The 15,903-nt window shown below is 49.5% G+C and overlaps 1 protein-coding gene across 6 annotated transcripts in view; it reads right to left on the bottom strand.

Moving 5' to 3' along the window:
* ST6GALNAC4 (ST6 (alpha-N-acetyl-neuraminyl-2,3-beta-galactosyl-1,3)-N-acetylgalactosaminide alpha-2,6-sialyltransferase 4) overlaps positions 1-15,903 on the bottom strand; it is a 31,009-nt gene that overhangs the window by 4,480 nt on the left and 10,626 nt on the right. For 4 of the 6 annotated variants that reach the window (XM_015405764.1, XM_015405755.1, XM_015405771.1 and 1 more), the window contains 3 exons: positions 10,676-10,745; positions 3,917-4,102; positions 1,301-1,713 (listed from right to left, as the gene is read on the bottom strand). In XM_015405764.1, the coding sequence (XP_015261250.1) occupies positions 1,301-1,713; positions 3,917-4,102; positions 10,676-10,687 (611 nt within the window). In that variant the 5' untranslated portion in view covers positions 10,688-10,745. Of the gene's footprint in view, positions 1-1,300; positions 1,714-3,916; positions 4,103-10,675; positions 10,746-10,834; positions 10,888-12,946; positions 13,025-15,903 lie in introns of those variants that run through there. The other 2 variants (XM_015405788.1, XM_015405795.1) reach the window with 2 other exon arrangements.

Below are 15,903 nucleotides of genomic sequence, written 5' to 3'. Positions count from 1 at the left end.
GCAGCTCCACTGCCGAGCCCCATGAGGGGCCCGGCGGTGGACCTGCAAGGCCGGCGGGAGTGCAAGGAAGTCTCGCGAAGGCCCTCCCCAGGCAGGGGTGGGGAGAGGCAGGGAGGAAGCAACTTACCCTCCCTCTTCTCCTGCCTCCTCCTGGCTGAATGAGGGCCGGAAGTGCCGGAAGCAGGGGGCGGGGCTTCGTCATGTGCCCCACCCCCGTACCTCACCCAGGGGAACTGCGATCCCCCCCGAAATGACCTCTGGGGCCGACACTTTCTGGTTATCCCTGGCCCGATGAACAGCCAACTAGCCTCAACTAAGGCTAGGCCCTTTTCAGCCCTGACCCGAGCCTGGTGGAACAAGCTACCAATTGAGACCAGGGCCCTGTGGGATCTATTGCAAATTCTGCAGGGCCTGTAAGACGGAGCTGTTCCACCGGGCTTTTCGTTGGGGCAGCGGGCGCCCACATTCTTCCGCCTTTCGGCCTCCCCTACCAGGTTCGGGCCATCTTTCGGCCTCCCCTACCGGCAACCCTGGCCTTGTGTCCAGTGGCCAACATCACTGCTCAGAAGAAGTACATCTTGGCATCGTTGCCAAGGCGATGCCTTATGCTGGTTTTATTATTGTTCTTTTAAACTTTTAAATTTCTAACTTTGTAATTCATGATATTCCACTGTTTTACTGTCGTGTCCTATGCGACCTGTAACCCACCCTGAGCCCACTTGTGCAGAGGGCAGGATATAAATTTAATGTAATAAATAAAGAGGAGAAGAAGAAGGCAAGAGATTGGATTTATACCCCGCCCTTCACTACCCAAAGGTGTCTCAGAGCGGCTTACAGTCTCCTTTCCCTTCCCCTCCCCACAACAGACACCCTGTGAGGTAGGTGGGGCTGAGAGAGCTCTTGACAGAAACTGCTCTTTTTCAAGGACTGCTCTTATCAGAACTATGGCTTGCCCAAGGTCATACAGCCAGGAGCAAGGTGGAGGAGTGGGGAATCCAACCCGGTTCTCCCAGATTAGAATCCGCGCACCTAACCACGACACCAAACTGGCTCTCTAAATAACCATATAGGTACAGCCACAGTCCCTGGCCAAATGCATACTGACACAGTCATTTAGAACAAAGCCGTCCTCTGTTTCCAGCTGTGAAGATAAAGACAGCAAAAGACGACAAAAGAAGTCTCTGTGCCACCTCATACCAAAAAAAAGAAAGAACCAAATCCACGAAATCCCGCAAAAACACCACGGGCCAGTTTTCACCACATTCCTCTGGCCGCGGGCGTCCCCCTGAACAGCTCTCACCTGTCCTTCCCGGTCTCGACCTGGAACAGATCATCGCAGTGGGCCATCATCCTCTCAGTCAGTGTGTAGAGCTGCAGGCTGGGGTACATCTCCTTCACCTTGAGGAGCGTCCGATAAACCATGCCCACCTTCTCCCTGCTCATAAGCTTCGTGGGCCCCCAAATGACGTAGATGGTGTCCCGGGCCTGTCTGAAGAAGTAGGACTGGTTCCTCAGCAGCAAGGGGATACTGGTGTGAGAAACCACCCGGACGGTGCTCCGGGCACCGACATCGTCCTCGTAGCCCTGCGTCGGGGCCTGGTTCATACGCAGGACGCACTCCTTGTCGTCGATCTCCTTCCCCGAGTGTGAACCCAGCATCTGCCCTGAGCTGGATACCACAGCACACTGGCGGCATGGGGTTCGGACCAACGGCTAAAGGGAGGAGAGGAGTGAGGTCAGAGGAAGCAACAGCGCACTGGAGGGAGGCCGAGACTACCCCCCTCAGCGTTTCCTTGGCCCCCCTTTTAAGGACACACACAAAATGGCGGGAGCATGCCTCAAACATTTCTGTGCCCAGCCAACATACATCTCTCCCCCCCAAAAAAAAATTGGCTGGAATCACACAGCAACAGGCCATGGCATAAAAGCTGCTGCCAACAGGGCAGTGAGCGGCCTGTGAAAAAAAAACTACAGAAGAGGCTTCAGAGAGTATTCTGGGCCTGCAAAAGCATCATTTTTACACCCCAAATTAAACCAGAGCTGGTGAGTAATTTCCTTCTTGGTCTGAAGGAAAGAATATGACTTGAGAGGACGGTGTACTGGCTTTGGATATAGAAGCCACGGGTTCAAATCCCAGATTTGCTGTGATGCTCACTGGGGGTGTGTGTGTGTGTACACTTTGCATCCCACCTCCTCTTGGCCTTGGTTTCGGTCTGTTAACTGGGAAAGCAAATGAACCGTGCTTGTTCTCACTTGAGTGGAGCAAGCATGGATACTGGGAAGGATGTAGAGGGCCCTGCCTGCAAAAGCCAGTGGTGTAGAACAAGAGCCCAAAGGCCGAGCTATGAAACCTGGATGTTTTCCTGTTTGAGTCTCGCCTCCCCCATGCTCACATCAGGTGGCCTTAAGGAAGCCGATGTCAGCTAGCTGCCATGTTTTGCTCGATCCCTTCCCCGCCACGCTGTTGAGCCTTACAGCCACACACTTAACTCTCCTTATGTCTGTAAAAGGGAGATAATACTGGCCTACTTCACAAAATCGTTGTAAAATTAACAGAAAGATAATGCTAGGGCGGGCCTCTGAGCACTCAAAGCGGGCCTCTGAGCACTCAAAGCCGCCCTGAGCCTACGGGGAGGGCGGGATAAAAATCTAAATAATAATAAATAAATAAATAAATAAATATATAAATGCCGAATAAGAAAACTGTAAGCAAATACTACTTTGCTAGCCTCTCCCCTCCCAAGACTGACTGGGGCATTCTGAACTAGAGGGAATGAAGCGTAGGCCAGGCAATGGCCTCCTCCCTCCACCTCGTACAGCATCCGGCCTCCTGCTCTGACTAAACTACAGCGCCTCTCTGTTTATTTCATCTTTACCAAATTTATATCCTCACAAGGGCCACCAAGGCAGCTAAGAAATTAAAATGCACATACTAAAATCACATTTGAAAACCCTTAAAACCGACCAAAAAATAACATATGGTAAGCCGTGTTGGACCAGGCCAATGGCCCATCCGGTCCAACACTCTGTATCACAGAGTGGCCAAAACCCAGGTGCCATCGGGAGGTCCACCAGGGGGGCCAGAAGTCCAGAAGCCCTTCCACTGTTGCCCCCCAAGCACCAAGAAGACAGAGCATCACTGCCCCAGACAGAGTGTTCCATCTAGAAGACCTGTGGCTTATAGCCACTGATGAACCTCTGCTCCATATATTGATCCAATCTGCTCTTGAAGCCACATCATGAAAACAAAACTTCACTGTGTCCCCAGCAATTCATTGTGTTTGCTTCCCTGACCCAGTCCTCCCTATTCTTTTCACACACCCAAGACCAGCAACAAGTACTCCAGATTTCATTCTGCCATTCTGCTGTTCCAAGCGGCGAACAAGCACGCCAGTGCCCCAATGGCAAAGGCTGGCTCTATGAGGAAGGATTAAGCCTATGTCAAGTCAAAAGTGGAGGTGGAAACAAGAACAGGCGAGATACAGTTCAGGACAGCCAATCTGGAACTCAATTAATCCAAAAATATGCTGGTTCTGGACCCGAAGTCCACCCTCTTATGTCCATGATGAGTGTCTCTCACGATCTGACTAGATGATACTGTGTATGGCTGGGGGACGCAAATCTGATTTAACCGTATTTTTTCCTTACTTTTAAAAAAGCTGTGGGGGCCCAACCCTTCTGGGGACCACAATGTATGTGTGTGTGGGGGGGGGGATGAGAGAATCCTGTCTCCTTCCACCCCACACCATTTTCAAGAGGCAAAAGGGAGGCTCTTCGGCTTTTGAAAATGGCATGGGGGGGGGAGAGGAACCCCCCCCATCACCCCGTGCCGTGGTCCTCAGCAGGACCGGGTTCCATTGGTCATCACCCTTAACTTAGCAACAGTCCTTGCTGGCTTCCAAGGAGTCTGGCCCACCTTGCCATCGGGAACACTGATGTAACCCTCAAACTGGACAGCTCCAGACACGGGTGGCAAACGTCTCTCTTGTTCTTCGGAACGCTGGCAGCTCAGCCAACACAGGGGCACGCAGAAGCGAGGGCAGAGCAAGAAATAAAGGAAGGAGCAGGTGCACAGCACGATCAGCGTAAAGAACAGTCGAAGCTGAAAGAGAAGGTCAGGAGTTCCTGTTAACAGCTGCTGCAGACACACCTGGAACTGAATCACCTTGCATGTACAATTCAAAAAGAAGTCTGCCCTGCTATTATGAAGCACTCAGAACATTGTTGTATTTTAAACAGGGCTTTTTTGTAGAAAAAGCCTAGCAGGAACTCATTAGCATAATAGGCCACACCCAGCAGCAGAAACTCATTAGCATATTAGGCCACACACCCTGACTGCACCACTCATTGGCATATTAGGCCGCACCCACGTTACCAGAAGTGTGGTCATCCAGCCACACCCACCTTTTGCTTCTTATTCTGTTTACCTTGTTTGTTGTCAAAACCCAGGGCCTTTTTTTGTAGCAGGGACTCCTTTGCATGTTAGGCCACACACCCCTAATGTAGCCAATCCGAATGAGTTCCTGCTGTTGGGTGTGGCCTATTATGCCAATGAGTTCCTGGTGGGTGTGGCCAACTTGGGAGTCAGCCGGAACTCCGTTCCTGTGCGTTCCTGCCCAAAAATAGCCCTGATTTTAAATATAGATTTAGGTGGGTAGCCATGTTCATCAGAAGCAGCAGAACAAAGTTTGAGTCACGTGGCACCTTTGAGATTAACCAAGTTTTGCTCAAAGTGTAAGGTAGCAGCCGCTGCCAAATCGGCCTTTTATCAGCTTCGGCTGATCAGGCAATTGGTTCCCTTCCTTGAACGCAACGACTTGGCAACAGTGATTCACGTGATGGTCACCTCGAGATTGGACTACTGTAAAGCTCTCTACATGGGGCTGCCCTTGTCTCAGATCCGGAAGCTGCAGCTGGTGCAAAATGCCACAGCCAGGCTTTTGATGGGACTTCCTATTCGAGAGCACATCCAGCCTGTGCTAAGGGCACTACACTGGCTGCCAATAGCATACCGGATCCGTTTCAAGGTGCTGGCTCTTACCTTTAAAGCCCTATATGGTCAGGGTCCTACATACCTGTGGGACCGCCTTTCCTCACATGTACCCCAGAGAGCACTGTGATCGGGGGCCCAGAATCGACTGGCCCTCCCAAGTCTTAAGGAGGCCAGGCCAGCGGCAACCAGGGCCAGGGCTTTCTCTGTGTTGGCTCCTCGTCCTCGCTGGTGGAACGAGCTCCTGGAGGAGATCAGGGCCCTGCGGGACCTTTTACAGTTCTGCAGGGCCTGTATTCCACCAGGCTTTTGGAGCCACCACTACCATTAATAACCGACAGCCGAGGGTTAGAGAGGCCGGTTTCCTCTTGGAATGGATGCTTCCTTGACAATGGAGGCCCAGGTAGCAGCCACTGCCAAGGCAGCCTTTTACCACCTGCGGCTGATTAGGCAGTTGGTCCCCTACCTCGAACGCAATGATCTGGCATCAGTGATCCATGCTATGGTCACCTCGAGGTTGGATTACTGCAATGCTCTCTACATGGTGCTGCCCTTGGGGGCAACTCCGGAAGCTGCAGCTAGTGCAAAATGCCGCGGCCAGGTTGTTGATGGGTCTCCCCATGAGGGAACACATCCAACCTGTGCTGAGGGTGCTGCACTGGCTGCCAACCTGTGATGAGGGTGCTGCACTGGATACGCTTCAAGGTGCTGGTTTTGACCTTTAAAGCCCTAAATGGTCTGGGGCCTGTCTACCTGAGGGACCGCCTTTCCCCGTATGTTCCCCCGAGGGCACTGAGATCCGAGTCGCAAAATCGCTTGGTCCCCCCCAGGCCCTAGGGACGCAAAGTTAACATCAACAAGAACTAGGGCGTTTTCCCTTGCTGCACCGGTATTATGGAATCAGCTCCCAAATGAAATTCGAGCTCTGCGGGATCTTCAACAATTCCGTAGAGCGGTAAAGAACGAGCGGTTCCGGCATGCATTTTAATAGTCTGACTACACTGTCCTTACACGTAATTACCAATACTTAATAACAGATGTCCGCCATGTCTTAATCTTAACTGTAACAGTTGTATTTTGAGATTTTACCGATTGTATTGTTTTGACTTGATATTTTATCAATTGTATATTGGTTTTTAACTATTGTAAGCCGCCCTGAGCCGCTCTGGCGGGAGGGTGGGATAAAAGTCTAACAAATAAATAAATAAATAAATTCTAACAGCAGCCTGAGTAACCGCGGACTGTGAGAAGAGAGAACTGAGTAATAGCAGCCATTATGAAATCAACGACCCGAGCACTTTACTACAGTTGTGTGGTCTAAATGGTTTTAGAATTGTTTTAATCTAATTCATACCTTATGTTTTACTGTAAACTATGTGCTGATTTTATGTAAGCCGCCCTGCGCCGCCCTTGCCTGGGAGGGCGGGGTAGAAATCCAATAAATAAATAAATAGATAAAAAGCTTCCGTGTGCAAAACGTGTGAGATTCGGCGCACACAGGGCTGAGCTTGGTTTTTCTTGGGGGTTCTGCTGGACTCCAATTTCATTCTCCCACATCTCTCTGCTAACTCTTGCACATGCGTGCTAATATGCTGCCATCCAGTTTGGTGTAGTGGTGTACTGGTTAAGTGCGTGGACTCTAATCAGGGAGAACTGGGTTTGATTCTCCACTCCTCCACTTGCACCTGGCTGGATGACCTTGGGCAAGCCATAGTTCTGATAAGAGCTGTTCTTGAAAAAAAGAGCAGTTTCTGTCAAGAGCTCTCTCAGCCCCACCTACTTCACAGGGTGTCTGTTGTGGGGAGGGGAAGGGAAAGGAGTTTGTAAGCCGCTCTGAGATACCTTTGGGTAGTAAAGGGCGGGGTATAAATTCAATCTCTTCTTCTTCTTCTTCTTCTCCTGGCCAGCCATTCCAGTTTCAGCTATGCAGATGCATCTGGGCTCTGGGCTGCCCCTCCTAACCAATGCTCCCTTTAAGCTGTGGAGTCTTGTGAGCAAAATTTCTGCTTTGTGAGCTACGGGCATTAAAGCTGTGAGCGAGCGATTTGGCGACTGCAAAAATCAGTTTGCTCTGGAGCCACCCTTCCTGAGCTAAGACAAAAACCTGTGAGCTGGAGGCTAAAAAACTGTGAGCTAGCTCACACTAACTCAGCTTAGAGGGAACACTGCGAGTCCTAACGGCTCACCTTCATTTCCCCTGTAATTAGCTTTTGAGATTCTATTCCAGTCTTGTCTGAAGAAGTATGCTTTGCACACAGAAGCTTGCGCTTTGAATATAACTTTGTCGAGGTGCCGCTCGACTCATATTTTAAATATGTATTTATTTACTTATTTAAATTTATAACCCGCCCTCCCCGTGAATGGGCTCAGGGCGGCATACAGATGGGGCCAATGCCCAATACATAAAACATTAAAACTGCATTTTAAAAACATTCAATATAACAGAGGTGCTCTCCACAATAACTAACAAGGGAACAGACGACGTCATCAGGATGGTATCCTTAGTGGCCACAGCTCCACACAGTACCACCATTTTAGCGCTCATGGCGAGTTGGTAATAAAGGGCTAGGACAGACGGTGTAAGTGAAGGGGCAGCCTGACCCAACCCAAGGGTAAAAATACGTCAATTCCTTAATCTCACCCCTCTGGAGAATCGCCAAATCTGAGTACAGTGCAAGATATTTTTTTATTCAAGTGGGTTTTGAGGCCGCCAGCCCCGCTCAAGCCACTTGATGCCATTCCCAGCAGGCACACAGACTTTGCCTTTGGTGAGCCCCCCCAAGAAGAGAAAAAAGCAATACAGTCGAAGGCCACAAGCATGGCAGAAGCCCCTCCCGTCTCTGACACGAAATCCAGGCTCCCGTTTTCTCTTCAGTACCAAACATCTAACAGTAGACAATCAGCAGGCCCGTCAGTAGCTAACAACCGTCCCCGCTCTGACAGACCATCTCCATCATTCACGAAGCACCATTTGTCTGCGAAGGTGGGCGGTTTGCTTTAAGAAGATAGACGCTTCTAAGAGGCTTGCTTGAGAGGTGGTAATTGTCTCAGAGCTCGTTAGAGGCAGCCACCGCAACCAATTAGCAAAGCAGCTTAAAGGAAAGGAGCTGGCATTCGGTTAGGGGAAGGCTAATAGTTCGGCCATCGTAACAACGGCTGCGCAAGCCGTTCGGCTGGGGTGAACAGCAAGCTGCCATGTCGTGAGCAGCTAAGGGGTAAAAATACAGAGAAGAAGAAGAGATTGGATTTATACCCTGCCCTTCACTACCCAAAGGAGTCTCAGAGCAGCTTACAAACTCCTTTCCCTTCCCCTCCCCACAACAGGCACCCTGTGAGGTAGGTGGGGCTGAGAGAGCTCTGACAGAAACGGCTCTTTTTCAATAACACCTCTGACAGAACTACGGCTTGCCCAAGGTCATCCAGGAGCTGTGAGTGGAGGAGTGGGGAATCAAGCCCGGCTCTCCCAGATTAGAGTCCGCGCACTTAGCCACGACACCAAACTGGCTCACCAACCTGGACCTTCTGATGCTATCAGAGATCTGCATTGTATTTTGTATCCATATGGGAAACACTGCCGAGTCCCCACCAGTCTTCTGGCCTTGAAAGCCTCTGGAGGTGACGTCGGACAAGCACAGCGCTGCAAGAGCCGTGGCACGACACTCTCAGGCGTGGTGTTGCGGTTAGTATCAGACCAGAATCGGCGTGGCCTTGGTTCAAATCCTCCCCCTGCCCTGAGGCTCACTGGGTGACTTGGCCATTCGCTCTCTCTCTCTCTCAGTCTAACGGATCTCACAGAGTTGCTGTTGCGAGGATAAAACAGGGACGAGCGCGTAAACCGTGTCCACTTCCTTGGACAAAGAAAGGGGATATAAATATCCTGCTTTGTTATGACACATCAGTGTGGCCAGAGCCAGACTGTATATTTATATCCTCCTCTTCTGGGATATTTCTATTTCCCTTTTCCTCCAAAGAGCTGATGGGCATGAAGGCGGCTTATCGTCACGTGCTCCTTTCCCACCTCCTCTTCCATATGCCGCATGGCCGAAGGCCTCCTGGCCTGGGGAGGTTTCAAACGCCAATCGAAGACTCTGCAAACTAGGAAACTTTCCTTTGTGCACCAAGATATAAGGGGAGACGAGAGTGCAAAAACAAGCAATCCTGGAGCCAGTCACACACAAACAGAGGTGTGTCGCGATACGTGAAAGCAACCATTATGTCTGATTTATAAGTACGCGATCCAGTATTGCATTACGCAGCCGCACACCCTAGAATCAAAGTACACACTACAATTTGCAATGCGTAGTTGTCTGGGCTTCCATCGCTTGACTTTAGCTGAGACAGCCAGACATCAGATGTGAGAGAAATGACTTCTCAGGTGCGCGGGGGGCACTGGTTTGGATTGGAACACAGCGCAGGGCTTCAGCTTCCCCCCCCCAGCACTGTTTTGCCAACTGAAAAGGCCCCAGGGAACATCAGTTGTACTGCTGGGCAGCTGGACGTACACTGATATGCTACGCATAAGGGATGGGCATGAACCAGACCACAGACCAAATTTTCCACGGACCGAGGTCCGGTTCGTAATTCATTTGCCTGGTCCGTGCCCTCTGGCTTCCCACGGACCGCCCAGGGTTTTCCAGGGGTTTGTTTGGTCCGTGAGCAGCCCGTGGAAGTCGACTAAGAAGGCATTTAAATGCCTTCTGAGTCCACTTCTGCATTGCGCCACCGCAGCCGCACTACACAAGGGAGCTCACGAGGCATTCGTGGCCGGACGTCGACTCAGAATACTGGAAGTGGACTCATAAGGCATTGAGATACCTTCTGAGCTCCCTCGCGTTGCACCGTGGCGGCGGCACGATACAGAAGTGGACTCAGAAGGCAAATGCCTCCTGAGTTGACTCCCACATGGCGTTACCACAGTGGCGACGGTGGTTGGGCTTGCAAAAGCCATTTAAAGGGAAATGTTCCCTTTAAATGGCTTTTGTAAGCCCTCCCCCATCACGAACTGGTTCATAAAATGGAAACGTCTGCTAAAGTCCGTGAAACCCACGAACCACAAACCTCCATTTTTTTCGTTCTGTGCCCATCCCTGCTACACATAAATACAAGTGAGTTAGTAAAGGTAAAGGTAAAGGTTCCCTTGCTCGAAAGCCAGTCAAATCCGACTCTAGGGTTGTGGTGCTCGTCTCCGTTTCAAAGCCAAAGAGCCAGCGCTGTCCGAAGACGTTTCCATGGTCATGTGGCCGGCATGACTAAACACCAAGGCGCACGGAACGCTGTTCCCTTCCCACCGAAGTGGTACCTATTTATCTACTTGCAATTTCTTGCTTTCGAACAGCTAGGTTGGCAGGAGCTGGAACCAGAGATGGGAGCTCACTCCGTCACGCGGCACCCGGGTCTCAAACTGCTGAGCTACTGATCTTCCACAGCCTGCAGTCCAGCGTCTTAACCACTTGAGCCACCGCAGCTCAAGTGAGTTACCCTTTCCCAAAAGAGAGTTCCAATCCCAGAAGTCCCACGGGGCTACCTCCTTCACATTTTGAATACGCCCCATTGGTAACACACACTGCACCACCCCCAATGAAGCTTGCAAAGGCAGAAAAGCAGAGAAGAAGTTGAAGAGAAGAGCTCTTCCCATAGGCAGGGTTTTTGCTCATCTCTTAAAGGCGGCCCTCTCCAGATACTTACAAACACCCACATCCTTTTAAGGTCTTGTCAGCCATATATTTGCCTTGGGCCCGGGGGAGTTCTCAGTATCCTGCAAAAAAACCAAGACACACAGATGGGTTCAAGAGACTAGATCTCAAGGTGCATCACAGCAGCAGCAAAGCTGATAACTGCCCCCACCTGCCGCAGCGCTCCCTTTGGAAAGACTCTGGTCTTCAGCTATCAGGAGGCCGTTGCAGCCCTGAAAGCATGGCCCCTCCGCGCCCTCGGTTGGCATGTGGACAGGAAAAGCAAGCATGAGTATGTGCTCCCCCCCCCACCCACCCACCCACCGCCAACTCATCACCACTGTGCCTATAAAGGGAAGAAGCAGTTATGCAACTGTTGCTCACTGGTTATTCATCTGTTTCCGGGCATAATTCAAAGTGCTGGATCTTCTCTTGAAGGGCCTAGATAGCTTGGGGCCTGGGTACTCGAAGGACCATTTCAGCCCATGCTGTGCAGCCTGCCACTTAAGATCTGCCCCTCAAGCTTCTGCCTTTCAAGCCTTGATCTCTTCAGAGGTGAGGCAGGTAGCAACTAAGGACAGGGCCTTCTCAGTGGTGGCACCTTGCCTGTGGAACGCCCGACCCCTTGAGGCTCACTTGCTGCCTACTTTACTGCCTATTAGATACCAGGCGAAAACACGTCTTTTACTTTCTTGGTGCTTGAGGGGCCAACAGTGGGAGGGCTTCTGGCGTTCTGGCCCCACTGGTGGACCTCATGATGGCCCCTGGGTTTTGGCCACGGTGTGACACATAGCGTTGGACTGGATGGGCCATTGGCCTGACCCAACATGGCTTCTCTTATGGTTTTATGAACTGAGGCTTTGAGGTAGGGGATTTATCAGCATTTTTAATGATCTGTCTCTGCTTTATGGATAGTTTTTATGCTGTCTAATGGCTTGTTTTTAATTGCAAGCCACTTTGAGCATTGAAGAGGTAACACAGAAATCTCTCTCCTTATATTTATTTATTTATTTATTTATTTATTTATTTATTTGCATTCATAACCAGAACAGTTTAACATTGGGAGCTAGGCGCCTTTTAAACATCCCCGGGCTAACATAGCCACGCCTATCTCTCCTTATATATAATTGAATAGTGGGTGCCAACGTTCTAATTCTAAAATGCACTCCCTTAGTGTATGGCTGATGGCACTGCTCCTCAGCATATATCGCCACCAATCAGAAGGCAAAGCCCGGGTCCGCCCACACCACAACTGCTGCGACAACCTGGTCTTTTGCATATGGAAGCTGATTGGACTTCAGTCCATTCCACACCTCAAACTCCCCTCCCCCCGCAAGGCAATTGGGATTTTCAGTTGCATAATATACCTCATAGGGGAGAGGAGAATGGGTAACAATGGTTACCACTCTCCAGGTGAGGGCTACAGATAACTCAAACATACAAATGCTCTTCAGGTAGCAGAGATCAGTCCCTCTGGAGAAAACAGTGGACTCTGTCATTAAACCCTGCTGAGGTCGCCACAGGAAACTGACACTGTTTGCCCAAAGCCAGAGCACTCTCCCAGAGCCTCTTTCTAGATCCCGTTGTATTTATTTCCGCAACGGGCCTTATTTCTAGTCCTAAATAAACAATAAATGTTCTTTACCTTATTTGTACCCCACTTTCCCCCTCAACGGGGGCCAAAAGTGGCTTACAATATTCTCTCCTCCTGCATTTTATCCTTACAATACTGTAAGGAAGCGGTAGTAAAGAGCAAGAGTTCGGTAGCACCTTAAAGGCTCTGAAGAAGTGAGCAGTGACTCATGAAAGCTCCTACCCTGCCACAATATTTTTTTTTAGTCTTTAAGGTGCTCCTGGACTCTTGCTCTTTTCCACTGCTACAGACAAGCATGGCTACCCATCTTGATCTAACTGTAAGGTAGGTTCAGCTGAGTGTGTGTGACTGGTTCGAGGTCACCAAGCAAATTTCCTTGACAGAGGGGGGATTCGAACCTGTGTCTCCCAGATCCCAGGCCAATGCTCTTAACTACTACACCACACTTCTGGCTCCTATCAGATAAGAATGCAGAGATTACCCATTCAGTCACTGAGCTTTGTGCATTAATTCTTAGATTGCGGGAATCGCATTTTAAAAGTTCTTAAATTCAGATTTCTATTTTGTATATTATGACTGGGTTGTTCTCTCTCTCCCTCACATGTTATGCTTAATCTGTGTGTTGGTCTTAAGATCGTAACAATGATAAATGAAACTCTTCACAAACTACGCCACACTCTGTGCACCTACATTCCCTCCCAGTGATCAGGAACATTCCAGAAACAGTATTCTTGATCATGGAGTAAGACCATACATCCACACATTTCCTCCATGTGGTGATGAGCTGGCAATTGAATGGAGACAGTGTCATAGATGCAACAAACATGAAGTTGAGCCAACTTCAGAGGACGGCGGAAGACAGGAGGGCCTGGCGGGAGCTGGTCCATGGGGTTGCGAAGAGTCGGACTCGACTGTGCGACTGAACAACAACAACCACCATCCATTTATTTTATTCACCTCTTTTCTGTACCGCCTCACAATCATTAGATGGTCAAACAAAATTTGATAGATTCAGGTGGGGTAGCCACGTTGGTCTGAAGCCGCAGAACAAAGCCGGAGTCCAGTGCAAGCACCTTTAAGACCAACAAACTTTTATTCTGGATAGAAGCTTTTGTGTGCAGGCACGCCCAAAGACGCATGCATGCACACGACAGCTTATACCCAGAATGAAACTTTGTTAAACCAAATCTGAATCGCCGTTCGCGAAAAACCACAACACGAAAACTAGCAAGTGAACTATAGTCTGCAGAAAGACAGCCGGTTTGCAGCGAGCGCCGGGAGAAAGCGACAGCTCAAATCAAACTGGATGCAGTGTCGCTTCTTGGCATATCCTAAGTTTTACCTTAAGATTTTGCAGGTGTGTGTGACTGTAATTAAATACGTTTCTAGCTGAGCACAGAACTGTTTGCGCTGTCCTTACAAGACAAACAATCCTAGGCATCCTCCTACAGGAAGGCAGCTCTTGCCCTGGAGCGAGCGCCACTGCGAGAAGCAAAAATAAATGCAGCGAGCCGCGTGTGATGGAATGAATCAAAGGGATGGACAGGCAGGGCCGGCACATTCGACAGGTCAATTTGCAGCCAACAGATCAGGCAAATATTGTGTAAACATCACCTTTATTAGAACAGACGCATTTTTAAAAACAACTCATTAATAAATTTGCTGCTCGGGCTAATTACAAAAAAACAGATTAGCTACCTATTATTGTGAAACAAATGCAGTTAATTACTGTAACTCAAGTAAGCCTTCTCTAAATATGAGACGCCTCTTTCATTTTCATCCTGGTGCCAGCCTAGTTTCAGAGGGTAGTGTTACCCCTACCAGCTTATATTTTAAGAGGCTGAGTTGCTGCCTTCAGTTTCTAGGGGAATTTAGCTAAATGGCAGGCCTCAGCGAGGATCTATGACCTATGTTTACGGGGATCTTTCCCTTTAAGAGAGCTCTCAATAACCAGTCTGTTGCTTAACCAAAAGGGTTGTTTTTATTAAAAGAAGAAAATCCTAATAAAGTGCACACATACAGAAATAAAGCACACATTAAAACATATACACAAGTACTGGAAATACAGAGGTGAGCAGGAATAATAGGAGGCTGTTGGGAGAAGTTATAATTACCTATCCAGATGCGCAGAAGTCCATGGAAGAGAGGCTATAAAGATGGAATGAACCCAAACGAATTTGGGGGTGCGCTGCCAGTAGGTGCCTGGGGCAGACACACACAGACGGAGCTCTGAGTGCTATTTTTATAGGAAAATTGTGTCCTGGGGCAGTCTGACATTTGTGCCTCAAAATAATACCAAAATTGGCTTTCCCAGGATAAACAAAGAACTGGAAAACCTATGACAGTTTGCATGAGAGCTGAGGTTCAGTGTAAACTAAGGTGTTAATGTTCTTCTGATAAGATTAGCTAGAGGAGTTTGTGAATAGCTGAACAGCATTCCCAGGAATGGACAAAAGAGACCAGAGGTTTCTTCTAGATGCAAAGTAAAGTTTCGGTTGGGTTCCTGATTGCATCCTCCGATGGTTCGAAGGACTAATGGATTGCTAGTTTAAACTAATCAAAATGGAAACAATACTGCTTGGTGAGGCACCAGGGTTTAGGGTGTGGGAAAGGAGTAGAAGTCAGGAGTTTTTATTGTAAAGAAGATGTGGAGAGGAAGGATGAGGCGAGGTTGATAAGATTAGCGACTGAGGCTGAAAGGAAGTAGCTCTGGGGCACGGCAAGTCCATTGTCTGGAGTATGCAGATGTTGGTGGGGTGGAGGGGAATTGCAGCCATCAGAGCAAGATCGCATGTGCCTCCCAGGGTTGCTGCCTAAGTGTGATTACGGGGCCCGCCAGTTCTGGCGTCCATCTTTGTGTCCACTTATATCAAGACTAGCAGTAAAGCCCGTTGTGGAAATAAATACGAGATCTAGAAAGAGGCTTTGGGGGAGTGCTCTGGCTTTGGGCAAAAAGTGTCAATTTGCTGTGGTGACCTCAGCAGGGTATAATGACAGAGTCCACTGTTTTCTCCAGAGGAACTGATCTCTGCTCCCTGAACAGCAGTTGTAATTTTGAGTGATCTGTAGCCCTCACTTGGAGATTGGCAACAATTGTTACCCAGGACGAAATGGCTGGTTTGGAGGGTGGAGTCTATGGCATTCTACCTGTCTGAGGTCCCACCCCTCCGCAAACCCCACCCTCTCCAGGCTCCACCCCTCAAATCCCCAGGAATTTACCAGCCTGGAGTTGGCAACCCCATCTCCTTCCCAGCTAACCATCAACCTACCATTATCTGCCCCTTTGACTTCAGCTGACTTCCGCCCTCCCTTCTGCAGAGCAATTATAATTTTGAGTGGTCTCCAGCCCTCACCTGGAGATTGGCAACAATGGTTCCCCATGAGGGACTGAGTGGTTTGGAGGGTGGAGTCTATGGCATTGTACCTGTCTGAGGTCCCACCCCTCCTCAAGCCTCACCCTCTTCAGGCTCCATCCCTCAAATCTCCAGGAATTTCCCATCTGGAGTTGGCAACCCTATCAGGATTGCCCCCAATATGTTTTCTCCCAAAGGCCAAAGTAGGTGACTGGACCAAACTTAGTTGCCTACCAACAGGCACTGAGGGGAAAGTAGGGTTGCCAGCTCTAAGGAGGGAAATACCTGGCGTTT

This window comes from Gekko japonicus, unplaced genomic scaffold (assembly GCF_001447785.1).
Source record: "Gekko japonicus isolate JY-2015 unplaced genomic scaffold, Gekko_japonicus_V1.1 scaffold1491, whole genome shotgun sequence".
NCBI classification, from domain to species: Eukaryota; Metazoa; Chordata; class Lepidosauria; order Squamata; family Gekkonidae; genus Gekko; species Gekko japonicus.
Note: the sequence above shows the minus strand (reverse complement) of the source record. Positions and strands in the feature narration are given on the sequence as shown.